We start from the raw sequence: 19,620 nt of genomic DNA on the forward strand, positions 1-19,620 counted from the left end.
ACATCTTTAGGTCTTTGGAAGAGGGTGTGTGAAGACACAGTGGTCTGGATTGGGCACGGGGGTAAAACGCTAACCCAAATTCCTCAGCTGTGGTGCTAAAACCCAGAGGAACTCACAACTATTTTCACCTCCGGTTTTACGGGACCGGTAGAGGTCGGTGGCTGGATGTGCTCCTGCCATACTTGCAAGAAATCATTTTCACCCACCCCAGGACCGAGCCAAGAGAAAACACCTGTCTAGAAAGCTTAGGACTCTGGTTAGCTAACTCTCTGGGAGGGAAGAACAGGCTTCTGTGAAGCGAAATGAAGGCCTGGACCCCTGGGCGTCACATCCAAATGCCAAACAAGTTCTCGTAGGAGAGTATCTTCCCCAGAAGTCCTTCCAGACCACATCTGCCCCACTCAGGGGCCTTCTCTGCTCTCTGGGCCCCTCCCTGCCCTGCCCTCCTGTCATCTGGCACAGATACAGTTTTCTCACTGATACCATATTTGTGGTGACACGTTTTCTTTTCCCTCCCATTGAGTTGCTTAGGGTAAAGACGCTATCTTTCCCACCAGGACTTCATCCTCACAGACCCGAGGATGGACTTGCATACTAAGTGCTTAGTTACTCCCTAGGACGGATCATTGATTAAACCAAGGAGAAACTTCTAGCACCACTCTTGCCCCCAGCCCCAAAATAAAACAAATAGAGAAAAAACCTGTTTCTTCCTCTGTGGCTGGGCTCTGGTAAAGAAGCTCGTGTTTGTTCTGGGGATGGGAGTCTGGGAACGTTCTGGGATCTGCAGGCCCGGAAGGAATTGCACGGCCACGGTCTGATGAGGTCTCATGAATGGAGGATTCTGAATCTAACACAACTGCCTATGAACACACACTTGGTATTGTGTAGTGGCTGGGGTGTGAAGGAGAGGGAAAGCACAAGAGTGGAAACAGGAAGTGTGGATTTTGTTTTGACCCAATTTGGCTACATGAGCTTGAGCCTGTCACTACACTCCATGAGCCTGTAACACTGTCGTTCAAATTTTCTGATCATGATCCAGTGAAAAATGACATTTTACATCACAACACAGAAAACGACACACGTGAGCACAAAAAAGTTTCCCCCAGACAATATGTACACTGACTGAATGGGAGGCACCCTATTTTCTTTCTTTCTTTTTTTATGCTTGTGATAAACTTACAATTACAACAGCCGAGATGATGGCTGCCTAGGACTGATGCTGTGTTTTATGCCATGTTGGCCTGCCTCCTATGCTTTCCTCGGCCGGGCGGAGTTTGGGGCAGAAGCGCACCTCCTAATTTCAGGGGTGTCAAGGAACAACGACTTACATAATAAAATCATTGCATCACTCACCAGCCACTCTCTTCCAAGAACTCCCTCCCATGGGGTGAATGAGAGAATGGAGCTGCTCTCCCATCTCAGACCATCATTTTACTATTTTTGTAAAGTTTATTTATTTTAAAGATTTTATTTATTTATTCATGAGAGACACACAGAGAGAGAAGCAGAGACATGGGCAGAGAAAGAAGCAGGCCCCCGCAGGGAGCCCGATGTGGGACTTGATCCCGGGACTCTGGGACCATGTCCTGAGCCTAAGGCAGACACTCAACCACTGAGCCACCCAGGCATGCCAAGTTTATTTATTTAAATAATCTCTACACTCAACATGGGACTGGTACTCAAGATCCCGAGGTCAAGAGCTACATGCTCTTCTGACTGAGCCCGCCAGGCGCCCCTCTGACCATCATTTTACAGGGAGCAAGAACTGGAATGGAGCCTCTTCCACCCAAGCTCTAGAATCTCTGTCCTTTCTCAGCAACAAGCACTGATGGTTTGGGGCCGCCCCCATTTTAAGACATTTACTTTAACCAATTCATCTTTGTCAGTCTCCAGTTCTTTTGAATATTCCAAAGACATCTATACTGAGCACAAAAGACCAGGAAGATGAATATGTGAGACCATTCAGAGTACTTCAGAGACAGGCACCATGAACTGGTTTCTTCATAATCGTATTACTACTGATCTCGATCCCCTTGGGTCAAGCCAGGGATAAGGCAAATCTTTAAGAACCTTATCTAGCCCTGTGTGTTTACCACAGCTTCTCCAACTCTTTCCTGAGAGATCTCAAGGGGACTATGCTACTTGTTGTTTGACATTCAGCTAGCATCAAGGGCATGGGTCATGGTCCTAAGATGTCTGGCCCACAAGGGAATAAGGCCCAACACCTGAGACTTAGTAACACTATGCTGTGGTCACCTGAACTAACTTCAAGCCACAGAGTTCCATACGGTAAGCATCACGAACTGAAGGGAAGACAGTTTACTACAAGACTGGAAAGAACCAGCATGCAGAGCTGATTCTGTTTCATATCTTTCTCTGTCAATGAGAAGAACCAATGACAACTATTAATTGGGCCCCTAAGTAACAATACGGTTTATTATGTTAATAAATTCAGGCCACGGGGATCCCTGGGTGGCGCAGCGGTTTGGCGCCTGCCTTTGGCCCAGGGCACGATCCTGGAGACCCGGGATCGAATCCCACATCGGGCTCCCGGTGCATGGAGCCTGCTTCTCCCTCTGCCTATGTCTCTGCCTCTTTCTCTCTCTCTGTGTGTGTGACTATCATAAATAAATTTAAAAAAAAAAATAAATTCAGGCCACTCAGAATGCTTTCTAGACATGAACCTGACATCGCTCTGAGGGAGCCATAAATTGCCATCTTCTGGAAGATGACAAAAGAGGCAAAATGTTCTGAGAAAAATATCCACTCACTTCTCAGTCCTGTCATCTTTCCAAAATATACAATCACAATAGAAAATACAAAGTGAACAGAAATTCTGGGAGGCTGTGAGCTGCTATTTTTAAGAGTCACCGCTACCGTGAACATGAAGCTCCTTTCAAGTTTATATATAGCATAATTCATTTTTCAGTTTGCCCTCCTTGCTTGACAGAATCAAAGGGACGAGGCTTCTCACTGCCACATCGATAGCTCAAGGGCTTCCACGTGACAAAGGATGAGCTTTCTAGTCCTGGCAAGCCTTCCTCTTCTGATAATGCCAGGAAACAAATCTTTGTTGAGAAGTGAAAAAAGGGAGAAAAAAATAAATCCATTTTGGAATATTACTGACTCACTTTAGGAAGCATGGCTTTATAGATCATTTACACATGTGTTAACTGGATTCTACTAACTTTTAATTTGCTGTGTACTTGCCAAGTACCACGTATGAATTGCCAATGGTGTATGTATGCTTCTGTAATGCTAACTCTATGTAGTTATCCCAGAACCTCTGATTTAAATTCTGAAAAGAATTTTAAAATCCCAATTTTTATATTTGCAATTACTTTATAGTTTCATTTTTATGGTGTTAGTTCCCAAAGGGGGCTTATTCATCTCCCAGGGGAAAAAAACACACACACACACACACACACACAGCCCTCGGGGCTGTGGTGCATTGTCCACAGGTGGTGGTAGGAACCCATCTAGCCTGTCACAACCAACCCCAGGCCAGGCCCCTTTGGCATCTCACTCGCAACTGAGCTGCAATGTTTTAATTTTATGCTTTTAAAAGTTAATGATTTGTCAAGTTTTGTTAGTCTTAATAATTTCTTTTAGGTGCAACATAGGATATTCTAAATCACACACATATATTACTGAAACCAAGCGGCTTTAAATCAAGAATTTTTTTCAAAGACTATTTCCCTGGGATGCCTGGGTGGCAGGCACAGTGGTTGAGCATCTGTATTTGACTCAGGGCATGATCCCAGAGTCCCAGGACAGTGTCCTGCACTGGGCTCCCTATAGAGAGCCTGCTTCTCTTCCCTCTGCCTATGTCTCTGGCTCTCTCTCCCTCTCTCTCTCTCTCTGTGTCTCTCATGAATAAATAAAATCTTAAAAAAAAGTTTTTCCTTAAAAAATTTTCAAAGTTTTTTTTCACTGACATTTCCCTTTAATGGCAGTGAAATACTGTCCATCACATCTGAGTGCTCTGCCAAAATAAACTTTATCAAGTTGAATTTTAGGGAGACATTTTTTTCCCTCATGTCATGAGAGTTTCAACACAATAATGGCCCAGAACTTTATGTAATTTTAGAAAGTAGTCATCTAAGGGGATGGAATGGGGGCCTGTTCAAGATACAGGATCATGATTGTGTCCCAAAAACATCATCCAGAATGGGGTGCCTGGCATTGGTCTTCATGTCTGTGAGTGCCTGGGAGTTCAGCTAAAATAATGCCTCAGGGTTCTGCCCTGAACATAGCAGCCAATGAAAAGCACATTGAGGTCCTTTCCACCCGTGAATTTAAGGTTCTATGCAATTGTTTTCCAGTCAGACTTTGCCACTGACATTTTAACTATGCAGTTACATAGCCTATAGAGAGCTTGAGAGTTCTCACACATAAAACACCTTTTTCACTATTTGCTACAAGAGAAATCTGCTTTACACATGTTTTTTTCTTATTATGATGATTTTGAAAAATGTATCTATTTTGTTTTTTTTTTTAAAGATTTTATTTATTTATTCATGAGAAACAGAGAGAGAGAGGCAGAGACACAGGCAGAGGGAGAAGCAGGCTCCATGCAGGGAGCCCGATGTGCGACTTGATCCCAGGACTGTGGAATCAAGCCCTGAGCCAAAGGCAGATGCTCAACTGCTGAGTCACCCAGGGATCCCAAAATTTATCTATTTTTTAAAAAGATTTTATTTATTTATTCATGAAAGAAAGAGAGAGAGAGAGGCAGAGACACAGGCAGAGGGAGAAGCAGGCTCCATGCAGGAAGCCTGATGTGGGACTCCAGGATCACACCCCGGGCCAAAGGCAGATGCCAAACTGCTGAGCCACCCAGGGATTCCCAAATGTATCTATTTTGAAACTAAAAACTCCCCCCAGACCCAGGCTGTACAGAGACATCTTAGCAGGTAGACAATAGCAGGCACTGTCCAGCTACTTTATCCACTTTATTCAAAATTATCTGATGAGAGGAAAAGCAGTTTCTCTGAGTGACTGGCCTGTAATTTCTCTGGCCTGTAATCATCTGGAACACCTTGGCTGCCTATTTTGCCTTTAGAGGAAAAAAAAAAAAAGTAATAACTGAGTGACTGTGTAGAAAACATAGCACATCATGGCATAGTTAAATCTCAAATTCCCACACAGTTGTCCTTCAACCAACTTCAGTTTCTTAGGGATGATTTTTGATGTGTGTTTCATGCCAAATGTTTCCATGCCAAAAAAGGTCTGAACTGGCTAGGTTTAAACAAACAACTTATTGAGCCCAGTGGAGTGGGAAACACATCTTCAATCTGATAAGATCAAGCCAACTCATTGCTGGTCTGATGGATATAAATTTAACACCAGCAACCAGTTTTCCAAGGAGGAACTATGTAAGCTCACTGGCCAACAAGAAACCTCTCCATCTCTGGCACCGCAGAGGATCCAACTGCCTAACTTTCTCCCTTCCTGTCAGATACTGCTTCCTTTTCAGTGCATTTCCAAGAAGTCTGTACAAACCCCTGGGACAGGAGCAGGGGAGATTCTGTACCTGGATTGTCTTTTTTAGCAAGAACAAATTAGCTTAAAGCTTTCACATTTTTCTGCAGGTTCTGTCTTTAATGCTGTGCAGCTGGATTTGCCCGGGGTTTTTATTCTGAAAACTAGACCCACATGGAAAAGACATTAAAATAAGTTTGCTGCTGTGATACCTGTGAAGATGAAAGGGCTTCTCTGATTTTAATATGCTATATTTTAGGTGGGAGGGAAAAGAAAAGCCTTCTTTGGAAACACAGACATTTGGCCGGGCTACGAATTCATCAGGTGTTAAATCCCCACCACCTTCGCGGTCGAGGGGTAAGGGAGCACTGCGTGTCTGTTTGTTTATCCATGTTTCCAGGGAAATCTGCACAGTTTTCCAGGCTTACTGTCCGTTGCTCTCTTTAGCACTCACACTGCAGCTCTGAAACCTGCTTTCAAAGAAAAATTGAGAGGTGTGCACTGATGGGTGCTGGCGTGCGAGTGAGCTCTGGACTGCCTTCCTTTTTGGGGGTGGGGCAGGGGGACTGGGGGAGCAGCACAGTCTGAACGTGTGCCCTTTAAAATAACTTTATCTTGTGATCTTTCCTGATATTTTTTTGGCCAGTGCAGAGACTCCTGCTGGGACAAAGAAAAAGCAACACGGATGGAGAGCCAAAGCCTTGCCACAAACTCTTTCTAGCACAAGGCGAAACAGACTGTCAAGACTTTTAAGATTTCTTGTGGGAATTCTTAACAGTGGACATATTATTTTTATTGAGCTTGATTAAACAACACAGTTAATAGAGATGAAATTAAGGTTTATAACTAGGTGTGCATGGTTCAGCAAGGTATTGCTAACATGGGAGGCCTCAAAACTATTTTCATTAGAAGGTAAATTATAGATATCTCTGTCACTGCAAATACCGCAGCTGAAGAGAAGCTGCTATTGAGTGTCTGCCCATGATAGAAACTGGGTTTATGTAGAGTTTCAGAGGATAAAACTGAGCCGCTTTTTCTTTCCTGAAAAATTCTCAACATAATGAAGCACTCACTCTTTATCTCATGGGAAGCAAAATGTTTTGGATATTGGAAGATCCTGATGCTAGAATTTTCTATCCCGGATCCTTTTAGTCATTAATCAATTCTAACTGCGGCCTAAGACCAAGCATTTGGCAACTAGCATTTCTTTGTCCTTATCTTCCTCCCTCCTTTTATTTCTCCATTTAGGATGTATAGCAATTGTTTCTTTTGACCACACTACTGATTCCTCAATGTTCCTAAGAAAGCTGAGAATAAGGGTTACACTTACTATCTGTCTTCAATGGAGAGGAAATTCCAGAGATTTTCGTATTCAAAGGACCGCAGGTATTTACTTCCTTAGCTCTTAAATGGATTGTTTACAGCAGAGGAAACACTATTTGCTCACTCAAGGATGGGTGGAAGTTGGGGCCTCCTGTTCCTCATTTCTGCGTTGGCCACCAATTCTTTTTGAACTGAGGCAAGTACATATACAATGCAATGCACAGATCTCGAGTGTATAACTGATAGGTCTGATAAATGTATCCCTTTGTGTAACCGACATCTCACTCAAGATATGAAATATATCATGCCAGAAAGTTCTTCTGTGTACATTCCCCTCTCTCCACTCTCCTTGAGTCAACTACTGTTCTCATTTCTGTCAACACAAATTGTTTTGCCTGTACTTGCATTTCTTGTTTTGTTTTTTATGATTTTATTTATTTGAGAGACAGCATGAGGGGGTGAGAGGGTAGGGCAAAAGGAGAGGGAGAAGCATTTATCTGAGGGGGGTGCAGAGAACAAGTGGAAGGAGTGCAGGGGAGGAGCCAAATGGAGAGGGGAAGCAGGTCCCTCCTGAGCAGGGAGCCTGACGTGGGGCTCCATCCCAGGACCCTGAGATCGTGACCTGAGCCGAAGGCAGGTGCTTAACTGACAGAGCCACCCAGGTGCCCCTGTACTTGAATTTCCTATGAACTCTTTTGTGTCTGTTTCCGCTCAGTGTAAGGTTGTTTTTTTTTTTTTAGATTCATCCACGTTTTCTGGTGTAACATTACTTTGTTCCAAAAAAAAAAAAAAAAAAAAAAAAACCACACATTACTTTGTTCCTTTTTATTGCTAAATATGTATTTCACTGTATGGACAGATCACGATTTGTTTATTCATTCACCTAACAAGAGAATTAACAGTTCAGAGTTATTGTGAATACAGCGGCTCTGTACATCCTTCTACTTGTCTTTTGTGGGCATGTTTCCATTACCCTTGGGTAAAGTCCTGACGTGGAACTGCCACGCTGATGTCACTGATTTTTGGAGCCCTGAAGAAGCTCTGTGATCTCAGCAGGTTTCAACCCTCCTCGTCTGGGTGGAGGAGCAGCGACATCTGATGCTCTCTCCCCTCCTCAGAGCAGCTTTGAGGGTGTCCTCGGCCCTTGACAGGAAGGAGGGCTGGAGTTTCCAAGATACGGCAGTCAAAATTCACCAGATCCTCAAAACCTTGAGATGGTCTTTATGTGGCCCTAGGACCTAGATATATTTTATGAGTGAAATGTTTAGTTCTGCTACATCATAAAGGGCCCTGAACACATAAAAGAACCTCAATGTAGGTGAGGCAAAGGGGTGCCCCCTCCCTCCGACCACAGTGGTGGTTGGGCCTGTGTGGTCACACCCTTCACAAGAGAGGGGACAGGGGATCCCTGGGTGGCTCAGTGGTTTAGTGCCTGCCTTCGGCCCAGGGTGTGATCCTGGGGCCCCGGGATCGAGTCCCACTTCGGGCTCCCTGCATGGAGCCTGCTTCTCCCTCTGCTTGTGTCTCTGCCTCTCTCTGTGTGTGTCTCTCATGAATAAAAAATAAAATCTTAAAAAAAAAAATGAGAGGGGACAGAGCTTGTAAGGAGTGCATGTATTTGTTAGAAACATTCAACCTTTCACTTTCACAGTGCTTTGAATTTCCACAATTAAAAGCGTTGTTATTATTATTACATTTACTAAAATAACAAAAGAAGATATAAAAATCTGTGAACTGGCCAACTCTATACTCCTACCACCCCTGGTCACAAAGTGGTTATCTTAAATGTGTCCCCGTATTAATAACACATAGTGTCATTTTTGTTTTCAGATAGGACCCCCCCCCCCCACCCGCCAACCTTTCTTTAGAAAATGTGCCTCTGCCCAGAGCAGGTCATTAGCAAATACCACCTGTAATGCACATTCCTGGAACCAGCCTTTTCTGAGGTTAGTGCAGACCAAAAATAAACACGCACGAGTGGTCCTGGCCAGGGCTGGCAAAATTCTGTCTGCCTGAAAGGGCAGGATTCAGTTAAGAGCAAAAAGTGTTTTCTTTGTTTTGAACGTGCTACTCAGCTACTTCAAGAAACCCTAACTAACCTGCCGGCGTTAGCCATTCCTACCACTGCCAGCCGACAGTTCCCGAACATACGGGGCTTCTTTACCGCTGCAGAGTGTCTTAGGCAGAGTAGAGCCCTTCCAAGGCCAATGTCCTTTCTGAACTGGTGGTTTCAGTAGAGGTGGTGTTAACACAAGTGGTTCTTTCTGTTCCTCTCTCTATTTCGTTCATCTTCACGGTGAGGTAGGATTGCCTCCAATGTGCAGAAAAGATACTGAGACTTGGAAAAATTTAAGGCCAAGTCTCTCTCCAGTAGCAGAATCAAGATTTGGTTTCAGATCCTTCTGATGCTTAAGTTTTCCTCTACCCCCTTTTACTTCTATGCTCCCAGAGTTTTGAAAGGTGACCCAGAAAACCCCAGATTCACTAACATCTTTTGTTAATATCCAGGTCTGATTACTAATTCCCTAAACTGACATTCCATAACGATCATGGAATATAAAACTGTCTGCCCCAAGTCATGTTCCCACTGATCTCACCTTATTTCAACTCCTTTGGAATTTATGTTTGCCTTACAATATCTAAGACATTTTATAGGTGTGAATATACAGCTTGTAACTGTGCGAAAACAGCACAGAGGAAATGATGCTGTATGTATCTCTCTTGTTTTACTAATCACCCATCCTGATAATGTAGGCCATCTGTGTCTATGTCACATTCATTATGTCTGTCCTACATGTGTATAACTGGCTTCTACTAAAAGATATAAATTCTAATCCATAAGGGCTATGCCTTATGCAGACTACCCATAATACCTGGCACAGAACCTATAAAAAAATGGATACTCAGTAAATTATGGCAAATGTAAAGATGCCCAATCCTAGTGCTGTGGAAAACAGTGGCTATGCCATTTGGAAACCACTTGAACTTGGGCAAGTTATCATTTAAGTGAGGCTCATTTTCTTTTGTCTTCAAGTGGGGTTAATGATGGTGAGTGTGAATGTTTTTGTGCATTAAGTGCTATGAAGATATAATCTATTATTATTACAGATCACCATTGATTTGATAGTTTTCTTCCAGTCAAGAAAAGTTTTGTTTAGGAAGGTTTCTTAGAAGTTGTGCAGTTACAGAAAAATAATTGAAATGCTACATTGTTGTTGCCATCCTTACTCTACCAACATTTTGAGAGGCAAGAGATGAAAAACAAGTAGCCACCTAAGATGGTGAAGGAAGCAGAACTAGCCATAAGATTGGAGCATGACCCTTGGGAAGCAGGATAAAGGTTTTACGAGTCAATCAAAAAAGAAGATGAAAGAACAATGACTAGAGCAAATTAGTATATAAACAAAGAAGCAAAGAAACCACGGACCAGGAAAGGGTGTGTTAGTGACTCCGAACATAATGGAAGCCAGATAATACAGCAACCATCTTGTCATTCTCCAGCAACAAGAAGGTACCTTAATGTGAAAAGGGAAATGTAAATCGAGGCCATTTTCTTAATAGGAAGATTTTGGGGGATGTTTCTTAGGTATGGTCTAAATATTGAACCCTTGAGGGAAGAACCTGTGAGAAAAAAATAAACCATGGCTTCAGGAATTTATAAATATGTCATGAAATTCAGTCATGCTGAAATATTTTGCTTTGCTTTTCTTATGTTCCACCATAAAACAGAATAGGATTTCTCTCCTTGAGGTTTCTCCTTCTATTTCATCCCCGCCTTGGGATGGGTGGGGGGAGGTATGCTGGTTTAGACCTAACCTTAGTTATCTTTCTCTGAGATTTTCTACTTCTACTAAGCTTACTTATGTTTATTTTGTCTTCTAAAAATAAAAAAGGCATGGAGGGGGTAGGGAGAGTCCACCTCAACTCCATTTAGATAGTTTCTAAATGTCAAGCAATATTCTATCAGTTGTATAAAGTCTGTATTGCAGAGTAATTACCATCCTGAGAGAAAAATTAATACTTTTAAGAAGACTTGTTGTGGATCAGTAACTCCTGGAAATTTCAAAATCTTAAACCTGAACAACTTATTGCAAAAGCCATAAAGGAATGTTAAGGGTCTACTGTAAGGCCAAATAGCAGGAGACACAGCAATACGAAGTGAAATAACACAACATAAAAACTCAAATTATGCATTAATAGATATTATCTGTGACTTCACAGTCATTATAGGGAACCTAAACAAGAAAACAAAAAAATTGGTTTAATTTCCTTGGGTGCCTTTCTCTGGTTTAATATTTGAATTTCTCCCCTCCTGAGTGGGCCAAAAAATATATAAACAAATATTTTCCAGGAGAGACTATGCAATATGCTATTATAACCAGAAATCCAGCCAACTCTTTCTGTGGCTTCTCCATTAAGACATAAGTGAGCATCTGTTCAGTCCCATTGGACCCATCTCTGGAGTCCTAGCAAGTAGACTACTGTAACCTTTCTCCAGGCAAGGTGGAAATATGTTAACCCAAGCAAGAAAACACATGGCTATGACAACTAGACTGATCACGTTTTAAAACAGTGCTTTTCCAACTCAGGCTATAGGTTAGAACTATCTGGTTTTTAAAAACTCCCAGTGCCTAAGCCCCATCCACTAACTGAATCAGAGTTTCAGGGATGGAGCCCAAGCAAAAAGTGGCTTAAAAATATTCCAGGTTGGGGTGGTGGTGCCTGGGGCTCAAGGGTTAAACATCCAACTCTTGATTTCAGCTCAGGTCATGATCTCAGGGTCATGTGATGGAGCCCTGCATTAGGCTCTGCACTGGGCATGGAGCCTGCTTAACATTCTCTTTCTCTCCCTCTGCCCCTCCCTCTGTGTGCTCACGTATGCACAAGCTCTCTCTCTCTTAAATAAATAAATAAATCTTAAAAAAAAAATCCTCCACGTTGGGGTGCCTAGCTGACTCAGTTGGTAAAGCATGCAACTTTTTTTTTTTAAGATTTTATTTATTCATGAGAGACACAGAGAGGCAGAGACACAAGCAGAGGGAGGAGAACCAGGCTCCATGCAAGGAGCCCAATGTGGGACTCCATCCTGGGAATCTGGGATCATGCCTGAGCCAAAGGCAGACCCTCAACCGCTGAGCCACCCAGGCGTCCCTGCATGCAACTCTTGATATCTGGGTTGTGAGTTTGAGCCCCATGTATGGTGTAGAGTTCACTTAAAACAAAACAAAACAAAACTTCCAGGTGATTTTGATTTCAGCCTGATGGAGAATCACTCTTTTAAGAAATTCATTGGCAAATATAGGTGTGGGGATCAGAGTGGGGGGAGGAATTACTTTCTTAACTAATTAATCTACAGGCACTGATAACCAATATAATATGCTAACCCAGGCCTTTCCTAGAGAAAAATCCTTCCTCTTCCAGAAAAGATAATTAAATTAATTTGAAGAAAATAAATTCATTAAACTGTTTTTTTTGGACGGCATGGGGCCATCCTGTCTAGATCTTTTGGTTATATGCACTAAACACTAATTTCAGTTATAAAAGTAAAACAGATTCATCTTAGTAAATGGGAGAAAAGAGAATGGAGAAAATAACGCCCCTTTCCCTATCATATTAAGGCAACCACAGTTAGCTCTTTTGGAGTAAAAAATAAAATTGGGATCACGCTGCACGTGTGGTTTTGTAACCCAAGAATGTGAATAACTTTCCGTGTCATTAGTCACCTATAACATTGCTGCGAATGACTGCAAAGCAATCCAATATTCGAAATGGCCATTATTTATTGGTGACTGAGGTTTGCTTTCGGTTTATTCACAGACACAGTTAGGACCCTGATCCCTTGAATAACAAAGTAATGTTAATCCGTTAACTACTGAAAGGATAAACCTGGTATAATGGTAAAGAGGCAGGGGGGGGGGTAAGGTGGGGGTGCTGATAGGTAGCATTTGCCAATTCGATTGGTGTAAAGACTCCCACTAAGGCCAATTTCAAGGTAATCCTTCTAACAACTGGTTGGCAAACAGGGACATTTAATAACTGGCTCTCAGGAATCAGCTCCAGCTCATCCTTAAAGAAAACCTGGACTAAGTGGTTGGCTCTCCACTTCTAATATGCTATTTGGACAGCAGGGTGGGAAGTCTGAGAACGGAAGTGAACCAGAGTTCCAGTTATCTTAACATTCTGTTGGATTTTGGGTTTGGAGTTGTCTAATTGGTAACTGGAGCAGCTAGATGGCTGAAGGTCTAATAAGAATTTTCTAAAAGGTCCTAATGTGGAAAGTGCAAGGAAACTGCACTACTGGAAGACCACATTTTTTTGAATAGACAGACATGGGGCTTTGTGAAGTTAACCTTATTAAAGGCCTCTATTTCTTTAATCTGTATATGGAAATAAGAATGTTGTCTCAGTGCAGCTGGTGTTGGGATTAAAAGCATTATACGTCCAGAATATGAAAGCATATAATATAGTAAATACTCTACAAACGTTAGTTGTCTTTCCCCCTTAGGAATTATACCCTAGGAATTTCCCCCCTTAGGAATTACTACTTCTGAAGAGAAGGGTATGAATTCTTTTGACATTTTGTTTGCAGGGAATTTAATGAAGTTGATCTTTTTTAAAATTTTATTTTAAAGATTTTATTTATTTATTTGAGAGAGAGAGAGAGAGAGAGAGAAGGGTGGAAGTGAAAGGGCAGAGGGAGAGGGAGAAGCAAACTCCTCAGTGAGCAGGGAGCCCAACACAGGACTCAATCCCAGGACCCTGGATTACGACTGGAGCTGAAGGCAGACCCCCAAACGACTGAGCCACTCAGGCACCCTGAAGTTGATCTTTAAATTACATAGCTTTATCATTAAACCAGGGAATGGCAAACTATGGCCTGTGAGCCAAATCTGGTCTATTTTTATAAATAAAGTTTTACAAAAACTTTTAGTTTTGAAGGAACACACCATGCTTATTCATTTATGGAGTTCTACAGCTGTTTTCATGCTATAATGGCAGGATTGAGTCGCTGAATCAGAGACCCTCTGGCCTACAAAGCATGAAATATTTACTATTTGATCCTTTACAGAAAAGGTTTGCCAACTCATGATTTAAACCATTCTAATCTTTCCTTAAGTGAATACTTTCTTTCATACACACCCACATTTAATATATATAATAAAAAATACATATATACTTAAAACAAAACTACTTAGGATAGAAAATGAAAAAGCTAAGGTAAGAAGATTCTCCTAGGATTTAGAAATTTCAAAGTAAATATTAAGTCCAAGAAGACCTAAGAAATACTTGAAACTCCAGGAGGAAGCGGAGCTCTAAGTCAGTCAAGATGGTATATTTTAAAGAATATTTTATAAATGAGATTTTCTACAAGAGGACTATTACTTCTGGACCTGGAATATACCTTAAATGTGGAACTTGGAAGAGTGAATTTAGGAGGTAGAAACTTGGAATATTATTTATAACTTGGCAATGAAAAGTGAACGAAACCACATTAGTCAGGCAAAATAAGCTGATCTCTCTAACTACAGGTAAAATAACATTTCGAACATTGAAAAATGTACACAATCAAAATTGTACAGGGTAGGGGTTTAAGCAACCACTTCCCCTAATTTTTGATGTTTACATGGAACGTTCTTCAAGCAGCAAATAAGTTACCAATGATCTTGACAGACTGAAAATGATACATCTTTACCACAACATAAATTAATTCTCTCAGTGGGAAATTGTTAAAATAGGCAAGGTGTCAGAACGATTTCTTTATGTCTGAAGGAAAGGAAATGATTCCATTTCTTCCAAACATTCTTACATGAAAAATAATAAACTCTCACTTTTAAACTGTCTGTGTTCATGGGGTTCTATGGCACCCGTTACTAATTGGGGCAGTCATGGTTATCTGGTTTTGGCCACGAGTCAGTCCATATTAAGTCCGGTATAAAACACTCTCCAGTATAGAACTGCCCCCATAATTCATATTATATATGGATAAATAATCACAGAAATACCCAGAAAAGAGGACCACAGAGTTACACTACGTTCTCATAGCACTCCTTAGATTTACATAGCAAATATTACACAAAGATCCTGGAAAGTAAATCTTCACAGAATAAAATGTAAGGGAAATATGGTGGCCTACCTAAAGGAATGGACAAATGCCCAACACAAATGAGCCAATTCACCATTTACAGGCAAGTGACGCTGATTCTCTTCTTGAAGCAACTAGTTGAAAACCACAGACCACAGAGATGAACATTTATTGAATGCTGGGTGTATACAAATGCCCTCACATTTAACTCACAGAAAAATTCATATATTGGGTATCATTAGTGATCTGTAAAGGGAGAAGTACAGATAGAACTCTGATCGGCTTGTCTCGCACACCTGTCCTATCTTCAAAGTGCCTAATCCTGACAAGACATAGGGTGTCTATCAGCCTTGAGTCCCCCAACCTGCCCTTAGAAAGGAGGTCCCCTAATGAAAGTCAACTAAGTTTGAGAAACTTACTAAATCCTTCCCTCGGAGAATAACAATACATATTAAAGCCCTGCATTAAAGAAATCAGTTTACTTTGATTTACCCATCACTTTCCCCATCTTATTAGGGAATCCCTTTCCCTCCAAACTACGATTTTGTGAAGGAAATATCTGAAACACAACTTGAGAAATATTACTGTCGTCCTCTCCCTTGATGAGAGATGGCTGAAAGAGAGATCCACAAACTGTCAGAGAAAATCAACTTTTTAACCACAGTCACGGGAGTGATCCTATAGAGAGGATAGATAGTGTGATTCTAGATGGCTTTTCTTTGCTCTCAGGATCAACCCACGGTGCCCTGGTTTCTGCCGACTGCCCTGGCCTCACCTCACACTAGTTAGCTGGCCTCTTTCTATACCTGAGACCTGCCAGGCTCCTCCTTAGAGAGCTTCTGCAAAATGTCCCCTGGTGGGATGTTCCTCCTTCCCCTCTTTACCTGCTTAAGTCCTATTTATCTTCTGGGGAAAACCTTTCCTGAATTTCCGTCTGGATACTCTCCTGTCACTGAGTTCTATATAGCACTTATCATGGTTATAAGATTCCGTTTATTTAATGCCTGTCTAAACTCCCGACTGTGGGGAGGGGAAATAAATTCCCTGCTTCTCAGATGGCAGAAAGAAGAGGAGGGATCTTTCCAGTCTCCTTTGACTGTCTTTACTCATTCCTGCCTGTGGAGGAGCAACAACTTAACTGGGGAGAAGGGGCCGTGTGCATGCTCATCTCAGGGCCTGGGGTGCACTCGCATCTGCTTGGCATCCGTGTGAAAGGGCAGTTTGGGAAATAAGCTGAATTCAGGGAAGACATACTAAAAGAAGCCCAATGGTTATGAATCCAAGTTCCATTCTGCAGTTTGGCTTTATTCACTAATAAAGTTGATTTTGATCTTCCTCTGGCTGCTGTTTACTTTTTCAGTTGCTTCTACGTTTGGGAGGGGAAGACTCTTAAGAGTGTGCATGTTGGTCCTCCTAGAATACCAACATCTTCCACGAAGCCTAACCTCTTTCAGGCAAACAGGAGGCACTCAGAATTTTTTTTGACATTATGGAAAATGGTAGAATGAACCCCTATGTACTCATCACCCAGAGCCAATGATAATCAACACATAGCAATCTTGTTTCATCTACTCTTCCATCTGACTGAAGGAAATTCACTCCAGGCTCACAAATGGTAAAGGCTCAAAAAATATCTATAAAACCATTATCACGTACAGACTATATACAATAATTTGTAAATACTTCTTCAATGATAGATGACTATATTGACAAATTCTACAGAGACCAGTAAAGGAACAAAGATGGGTCTGAACCATCACCTGTCCCCAGCCCCCTTCTACCCCCAGCATGTCACACCCACACAGGTGCTATCCCCCCCTCACCTGGAAAATGCTAAGGGGCTGAGCCACTTACCTGTGGGAGTGCTGCTCCGGAATGATGAGGAGGGAGTGATGGGCGGGGTCACGGGAGGAGTAAGGCTTCCACTGCTGTGCCGTGGTGGAGTGGACACATTCCCTCGGGACACTGAGCTGGACAAGGTCAGCGAGAGCTTAGGCTGAATCTTCTTCTTCAGGGACTCTTGCTCTCGACGGGCGGCATCTGTCATGAATCTGAAGCAACAATGGAAAGTAAGTAACTGGGACCATCTATGCAGCATGAGGGATGATGACTTTACCCCGAGTTCGACAGATACCCCACCCAGGGAAGGGGATGTGTTCACAATCTCAAAGACTCACAACAGATTCTCTTTTCCTCTGGGATTAAATTATCTTCTAGCTCACCGTCTTCAGGTTCCTCACAGGTAAGGCCCCATTTCTTCCTGACACGAACCCTCCTCGTACACACAGAGACTATGTTTACATCCGCTGTTGTGCCTTGGGTTAGAGGACCTCTCTAGGGGCACCTGGGTGGTTCAGTAGCTGAGCATCTGCCTTGGGCTCAGGTTGTGATCCCGGGGTCCTGGGATCGAGTCCTGCATCAGGCTCCCCACAGGAGCCTACTTCTCTCTCTGCCTATGTCTCTGCCTCTCTCTGTGTCTTTCATGAGTAAACAAATAAAATCTTAAAAAAAAAAAAAAAGACAACTTCCTTTCTCTTGGAAGGTCCTCTCTTTTCTTTCAACTCAGAAAGCCCACCCATTCTCAAAGTTCCCCAGCAGTCCCAGGTGGAAAGAGCTTCCTTCATCTGTGGCTTGGTACTATTTATTGTTTGTACTGCTTCACTGCCACTTAACATATATGGCCTCCTGAAAAAGGATCCTTTTTGTCTTGCTCCCAATCCTCATATTGTTATTGAGATCTTAAAAATTTTTCTTGGCAGACCGACGGTCTTGTCTCCCTAACCATTAGCCAAAAGGAAAGGACATAAGTCCCCATGATTGCTGCTAGCACACTGCCAAGTCTATCTCAGTAAACATTTACAGAATGAGTAAATCTGCCCAGATTCAAGGGAGAAAGATCATTGCTAAAGACTGGTTTATGTTGTGATTTTATAACTCCTAAAGGGAAAAGCGACTTTTCCTCATGATTTCACTTTGGAAACTTCAAAGTTATCCCTTCAACACTTCTTTTATGTTTGTAACATTTGATCTGTTCTTTTCTGTTTAACATTTCATAAATTCGTGTAATATAACATTCAAAATAATCCATGGCATGATAGCTTTCACCTAAAGAGCAAATCTTTTTTTCAGACATTATACAATCTTTTTCTTAAAAAGGCTCCGTGCCAGGGATCCCTCGGTGGCGCAGCAGTTTGGCGCCTGCCTTTGGCCTGGGGCGCGATCCTGGAGACCCGGGGTCGAATCCCACGTCAGGCTCCCTGCATGGAGCCTGCTTCTCCCTCTGCCTGTGTCTCTGCCTCTCTGTCTCTCTCTGTGTGACTATCATGATTAAATAAATAAAATCTTTAAAAAAAAAAAAAGGCTCCGTGCCCAACATGGGGCTTGAACTCATAGGCCTAAAATCAAGAGTCGCATGTTCTACTGACTGAGCCAGGTGGAGGCCAGCAAACTTTTTTTTTGTATTATTGACAGGCAGGCTTTTCAGCTGCATTTTTGAAAACTGTGGCAGAAAGCGTGAATAGGTTGCCTGAAAGGATTTAGGGAATAAAACAGGCACCCATGCCCACTGCCTTGGCTAGAAGGACATAAGCATGCCCCTCAAGTCTTCCCTGTCCCTAACCCCCATCATTACATTCTGTCTTAATACTACTCTTCATTAATTCCATTGTACTTAAACATGGTTACGACCCAACACATTTCATGTTCTAAAAATTTCCTAGTATTTGTCTTCATTATGCTAGGAAGTTTTAGAAGTCAATAAATAGTTCCAATGCCTGGTAAAAAGCTTAGCCAAATACCAATGAAACAATATTACAATATTGTTACAGTGTCTTAAAATGTCTACTCTTACACTTGGAACATGGATGGCACATTTCTTGAATGGCTTCTGCAATACAATCTAGATATATAATCAACCAGATGTTTATGAAGAACTGAACGGTAATAAAGCTAGGTGCTTTGTCTTGGGCTCTTAGGTTTTATGCTACAAGATGGTGAAGGTTTAAAAACAAGACCGGAACAATGCGAAACAGAATTGTTAGCACCTGGTAGCCAGGTATTCATTTACTTTCAGATGCAAAGTTGGCTCTACGTTCTTAAAACTGCTTCCCCAGCTCCCCCACCCCTACCCCTTCCAAACTTCTATTCAAATTATGGAATCTAAAAGAAAAGCAAAGAACTAGTGCTTTCTTCTACTATTTTAAGTAGAATTACTAACTCGCACAGTACCAAGCTTCTCCAATTGGGCTACATGGTACGTGTGGAGTGGGTAAAACCACAGAATAGATACATTGCCTTTTCCCAGAAGAACCAAGGGCTCTCAATGTAGGTAATTCAAGTCAGTTTTTTGTTTTGCTTTAAAGTAAGCTCTTTTGGGGATCCCTGGGTGGCTCAGTGGTTTAGCACCTGCCTTTGGCCCAGGGCGTGATCCTGGAGTCCCGGGATCGAGTCCCACATTCAGGGTCCCTGCATGGAGCCTGCTTCTCCCTCTGCCTGTGTCTCTGCTTCTATGTTTCTCAGGAATAAATAAATAAAAAATCTTTAAAAAAAAAAAAAATAAAGTAAGCTCTTTGCCCAATGTGGGGCTTGAACTCACAACCCTGACATCTGGAGTTGCATGATCTATCGATTAAGCCAGACAGGTGCCTCTCAAGTCAGTTTTTTCAAATGGTAAAAGAAAGCAGATACTCTATGTAGTACAATGTAAAATGTGCATCTTGCACCTTAGTTAG

The 19,620-nt window shown here is 42.1% G+C and overlaps 1 protein-coding gene across 1 annotated transcript in view; it reads right to left on the bottom strand.

Annotated features, from left to right (window-relative positions):
* The window catches only part of JAZF1 (JAZF zinc finger 1), a 334,668-nt gene that overhangs the window by 29,959 nt on the left and 285,089 nt on the right, over positions 1 to 19,620 (bottom strand). The window contains exon 3 of the mRNA XM_055314523.1: positions 16,745 to 16,941. Coding sequence (XP_055170498.1) covers positions 16,745 to 16,941 — 197 coding nt within the window. The remainder of the gene's footprint in view (positions 1 to 16,744; positions 16,942 to 19,620) is intronic.

The sequence above is a fragment of the Nyctereutes procyonoides genome, unplaced genomic scaffold (assembly GCF_905146905.1).
Source record: "Nyctereutes procyonoides isolate TBG_1078 unplaced genomic scaffold, NYPRO_anot_genome, whole genome shotgun sequence".
NCBI lineage: Eukaryota > Metazoa > Chordata > Mammalia > Carnivora > Canidae > Nyctereutes > Nyctereutes procyonoides.